The 6000-nt window shown below is 34.8% G+C and overlaps 1 protein-coding gene across 6 annotated transcripts in view; it reads right to left on the bottom strand.

The window, feature by feature from the left end:
- Nucleotides 1-456: 456 nt before the first annotated feature.
- Nucleotides 457-6000, bottom strand: part of LOC113227746 (rhophilin-2-B) — a 146754-nt gene continuing 141210 nt past the window's right edge. For all 6 annotated transcript variants that reach the window (XM_026460729.1, XM_026460730.1, XM_026460733.1 and 3 more), the window contains 3 exons: nucleotides 4687-5276; nucleotides 3272-3424; nucleotides 457-2373 (listed from right to left, as the gene is read on the bottom strand). In XM_026460729.1, the coding sequence (XP_026316514.1) occupies nucleotides 2173-2373; nucleotides 3272-3424; nucleotides 4687-5276 (944 nt within the window). In that variant the 3' untranslated portion in view covers nucleotides 457-2172. The remainder of the gene's footprint in view (nucleotides 2374-3271; nucleotides 3425-4686; nucleotides 5277-6000) is intronic.

Below are 6000 nucleotides of genomic sequence, written 5' to 3'. Positions count from 1 at the left end.
TACGTGATACTTTTGTTTGGAGTTATCCTACATGTCTTATTTATGCATTAATGCTCATGTTACTGCTTAACAGCAGAAATAGGTATCTGTTACAATTTAATATAATCTTTTTATAATTTGATAAACGGACCGCGACTGAAAACAAATAATTTAAAAAATCCTTTAAATAAACTTTATTTCTCCATAATATGAGTAATCATAACAATTCTATACATTTTTTATTCAAATATTTTACTTAATCTATGTTTTTTACATAGTTACATGTTTTAACTAACTTAGTAATAATTTTTACACAAACGAATAATAGTCCTAGAATTGAAACTATGATTTTTAAACAATATTTTTGGGTGCGATCAAGAGGAAATTTGAAAATTATTCCATCCACTACCTAAAGTCGATCACAACCAAATATTATTATTTAAAAATAAAAAATACATTATTAATAATAATTGTGACGTAATAATCATTTTAACAAACACATACTTAAAAATATATATTTAAATAACTAACTTCGATATGTTTTAACGGAAAATCACTGATTTTGCTTAACTGTGAACGTCTTTTAGTGACATAAAGACGTGCCAGTTTAGATAAAAAAAATGAATATTAATAACAATAAAGGCAATAGATAAAAAAGATAAAAAGTTTAAATTCCAGAAATCCGCATAGCGTAACATGCTTCGGGGATTTCTGGAAAATTCCATTAATCCACATCAAGGTATTAATCTTTTCAAGTGCCCAGATTCGTTAGACAATCGGATGGATTTTATGTGCCCACGTAGCATATCACAAAATAAAGTGTGTTTTCGTTGAATCGAGAAGTCCAAAATCCATCTTTTTTTTAAAGAAACCATAGACCACGTAGAGTTTTGCGGAATACACCAGGAAAATTATATAGTGGCGCTATTTTTCTCCTCTAATCTTTTGTCCGCATTGTTTGTAATTAATTATTATTTCTCAAAATTTTGCGCTCAAGTACTATTTGCTATGATCATTGATCTCTGTGTTATATTAAAAAATAAGAAAAACCCTGTAGACTCTACTACGTGGAAAACACATTTGGACCAAAGGTAAAACAATTATATATAATTTAAGATAAATTATAAAGAACACTTTGGATTCTTCATAGCCGAAGATAGATCCCTAAATCAGTGTTAATATATATATTTAGGAACCTACGTTTATAGTTTTTATTGTAGCTGTTTACCAAATTAGCTAGTTTCCATAACAATTGCATTATGAGACAGATTAGGTAGTTAAATTTTTTTTTTGGTGGGTTACCTGATTGTGTTAATTACCACATATCATAACTGCAAACGCAGTCTGAAAGTAGTTTGGATGCTGTTGGCGCAACTACATGCTGACTGCAAGGTATAAACTGCAAAATAGCAGTTAAAATTCAGCTCGTGTGAATACACTTTTTAGCGAATTACAGTCTATCATAATACTCATGGTTTTTGTTTTATTGTATACCTTACGATCATTGAACACTGACACGTCTTTGCGCCTGGCGGTTATGTAAGGGATCTGAAAATGTTCGCCACTGCCTTCACATGCGCACCAATTTATCATGGACTCATGGATTAATTGACACCAAATTTCCTGCGAAATGAATGGCGGACCTCGAACGCCAATTCCAAAAGAATAACGACTTAATACGCGAACTAAATAACAAATGGCGCCTTTTATAATATTAACTCCAAAATTAGAATATAGATGGCGCTATAATTAATTACCAAAATAAGTACTGATAGTGTTTTTTCCTGTTACAATTACAATAAAATACAAGAAACTGGCAACAAATAATTAATACATACATACCAATAATTTATGACTGTGTTCCGCACTATATTTTATTTGCTCTATTTTGAAAAGTATCGGAAGAAAATGACGATTTAATTCAACTGACTATTATAACTAATTAAAAATGGCGTCTTTGACATTAGCATCTCAAACAAATAATCAACATGAATGGTATCATAAGTACAAAGACGATCTTATTTACAAGAGCTGACGTGACGGCTTGGCGGACAGATGGTGCTTACCTATGAGAGACGTCGCTAGTTCCAAATTTACTGTAGTTTCTGAAGTAATGTCTCCTGATTACACAATACACGCTGGAATAATGGCGGGACTATGAGTTAACGCCATAAAATGACAACTAGATGCCGCTTATCTAAATATGACGTTGCTAGTGTGAGAGCCGCGATGCGAACTGTTGTCCCTAGAGGAGTGTCTTCGGAAGGGGTTCCATGAAGGCGCGCGGCGCGCTGAGCGGCTGGCTGTGATGGCTGTCGAGCCGCTGGACGCTGTCGACGCGGCCGAGACCGATCCTTGATTAGAGCTTGTTTGACGAGGTGTGTCCGGTGATGGCTGAAAATTTAAATAAAGCGATGACTTTTATGATGGTACGATGCAACAAGTAAGTAAATGTTTGTAAGTAGAAAGTACCAGAGTACAACAATCAAGTAGCGCGAAACGTATTGCGTGTGTCTATCGTTTTTCTAGAAATATAATGGAAAGAGTGCTGCTACCTAAACATTACTAAGGAAGTGCCTGATAGGTCAGATGCCATTTGAATGGATTTTTAACCGACTTCAAAAAAGGTACCTCCTGTACTCAATTCGACTGTGTTTTTGTGTGTGTATGTTACGGGTTTCGATGATTCTTTTTTTTTTTGGAAAGAGAATACCTCAGTATTGGTCCCATTTAAATTTGAAGAAAATATTTCACCTCTAAAGGTAGCAAATTAGGGGATAAATCAGATTTTGTATTTCAACCGCTTTCCGTTAATCATTTTCAATTAAACTTGGCAAATAGATGTAATTCCAAAAACTTTTGAAGTTGGTTTATTAGAATTGGACGTAGTTAAGCAAAAAGGATCCAATCTTTAATTATTAATAACAAAGTTCGACACTTAGAAACACGAAGCACTTAGAAAAAAATCCTTCTATTCGAACCGACGTTTTGTAGCAAACCAGCGGACCTTACGAATTTTTTTATGTGCTTGTTTTTGGTTTTTAATGACTTTTTATTATTTTATTATTATTATTTATTTATTTATAAAGCATTGGCTTCAGAGCCATCAGCTTAATGGTAACAAATAATCAAGAAACGCACAACGTAATATACATAAACTAAAAATCCATTCGTGTAAAAATTTTAACTGACTTTTTATTATTATTGGATTATTTCTTTACATAACAAAGGTATATTTAAATTTAAAAAGAAAAACACGACAAGTAACAAATCCTAGAAGTTTCTGTCTCACCTTGGCGCAGCTCTTGTCCATCGGCGTAGCCAGGCGCAGCGTGAGCGTGTCCCCAGCCTGCTGTATGAGACGAACCACCTCATCGTGCGATGCCCACTTCGCGTCGCGGTCGCCGATGCTGATAATGAAGTCGCCTTCGCGCATGCCACCGATCTAAGTGAAGAATTTGATTCACATTGAGTTTGAGTCAATAATAATATATAAGAGAAACTGACCGGTAACAAATTTGTACGTTCTCGAATTTGTATAGGACCTCTGACGGTTGCTTATTTGCCATGCTGTGATAACTTTTAAACTATAATAGTTTTTGGTAAGATCAATGATATTGGTTTTTATATCGGGGCACTTGAATTATGTGTAGCTACTGATACATGCTTGTCAATAAATTTTATCACTACCTATGTATAATGGTGCAAGAATATAATTTTGTGCATACTCCGTCCAACCATTTATATAACTTTTGACAGTTCGAATAGATATGTGTCGGTCGTGTTCAATCCAATTAAAATGCTTCGAACAGCACCTGTGACCCGAACTCGGTTACTTGCTTCTAAATAACCCGATCATTTTAGATATTCTTGGGTCATGCAGCATAACTTTTAGAGAAAATTCAAAAATTCAAAAAGAAATTCACAATATTATTGTTGTCTCGTTGTCTCTCGATTGAGGATATACACTGGTGGAGGATACATACGGTGTGAAAACACAATTCCTAAACATTTTCACGATAGGAAAAAAAACACAAACTTACCTTGAAATTTTAAATAGGTAGTTTAGATATACCAATGATTTTTTTTTAACCGACTTCAAAAAAGGAGGAGGTTCTCAATTCGACTGTATGTTCTGTTTTTTTTTTTTTTTTTTTTTTTGGGATGTATGTTACGCGATAACTCCGGTATTTGTGAACCGATTTTCATGATTCTCTTTTTGTTGGAAAGAGGATACCTCCATAGTGGTCCCATTTAATTTTGAAGAAAATCATCCACCTCAAAAGGTGGCTGTTCACGCATGAAGATTCATTTTTATAAATAGCGCCTAACTTTAATTTAGGAGCAATTACTTTTAGCAATTATTTAGTTGATTTTGCTATTTCTCCAATTCAAGGCGTTTTTCTCTCGATATACTTTGAGTAGTGTCGTAGTGGGAACCTATTTTTATTATCTCCAGTATCAAGTCCTGTATACTGGCGAACTAGGGGATATTTCAATGAAACTTAGCAGATAGACGTAATTCCACGCACTTTTCAGGTCGGTTTTTTAGTACTCTGTACTGAGATTATTTATATATCAACTGACCTAAATAGAACACACTATTCAAATGGCTTTAAACGCTCGACCTAAGCAAATGAACCTTATCGAGTCTTAAGTGTTTTAGATCAAAATAAAATCTTATAGATAAACAAAATGACTACTTACATCAGCCAACGAATTAGGTTCAACGGCGGCGATAACGACGGGCGCGTCACCTCTCACAGAAAATCCAAATCCGTCATCAGTTTTAGCAGAAACATTATATTCACTACTCGCCCTCCTCAAGGGGTCCTTTTTACGACCATTCTTCTTTCCATTCATATATTCATACCCATTCTCATTCCCATTGTAATAATCTATAACCTTTGGATGGTAATCGTAATTATTATTATTGTTGTAACTATTTATATAAACACCGTTCTGTTTCATGACTCTATGTAGTTTTTTCTTTTCATAATCATCCATGGATTCATCGTTTCTGAGAATTTGGTTGTAGTATGTGCTATTGTCTTCTGATCTGTCTCGTTTTTCTGTTCTTTTCAGTTCTGTGTATTCTTCTATTCTGCCGTTCCTTTTGTCTTTTCTGGAGTTGTCTCTTTTCTTATCTGTGTGCTTTTGCAGTTGTATTAGTCGCGGTGCGCTCCAGTGACGTTTTGCGGAAAATATTGCAATAGGTCCTAGCGATTTGAAGAGATCTTCTACTCTGTGTTGAGCGAAATCTGGTGGTGTGAGGGCAAGTTGGAATTTTGACGATGCTGCAATCGAAATATTATTGTTGTTTATTGGTTATAGTAGCTGAGTATTTATGGACTGTACATGAGTGCCAAGAATGACGATTCCGGTGGTCAAATGGTAAGCGAGGTACCGGGTTCGCTTCTGGATAGGGATCAAATTGAAAAGGGAACTTTTGGCTGCGGTGAGGTTCTTCAAAAATCTCTCACTAGATGTCACTATCGGCGACGAATGTCAAAAGTCAGTTTATAACAAAAACAGAAAGAATTTCGACAACCCGTATATTTGACCTGTGGTTTATTTGGTAAGAACAATGCATGGCCGTGAGTTCACGTTGCACCGGATCGATGAAATTTTTCTGTGTCCGATCTTTGTTTTAATAAATTATAACAAGTTAACTTTTCTCAATAACTTTTGGTCAGGATGGTCTTCTGACAAAACAGGTTGAAAGGTTTATTTTGTATTTATAAAAAAATCTGTACCGCACCACAAGTTTATTCGAAAAGAGCTATCCCTAGAGTTTCTTGCTCGTTCTTCTCAGGACACAGTGAACGAGTAGCAGCTTAAAAAATGACGATAATGATTTGACTGATCCGCCGTCCTTAACCAAAACGTAGCTAAGTGACAAATGGTCAAATAACCGTTTTAAATAGCAAAAAATAGAGCACAAAATTCACTTTACAACAAAAACAGTTAAAATTAATTTACGTGTTCGACTTATCGGAACTTACTCTAACGATGCATAGC

This window comes from Hyposmocoma kahamanoa, unplaced genomic scaffold (genome assembly GCF_003589595.1).
Source record: "Hyposmocoma kahamanoa isolate Upper Pololo Valley unplaced genomic scaffold, ASM358959v1 215, whole genome shotgun sequence".
Classification (NCBI taxonomy): Eukaryota; Metazoa; Arthropoda; class Insecta; order Lepidoptera; family Cosmopterigidae; genus Hyposmocoma; species Hyposmocoma kahamanoa.
Note: the sequence above shows the minus strand (reverse complement) of the source record. Positions and strands in the feature narration are given on the sequence as shown.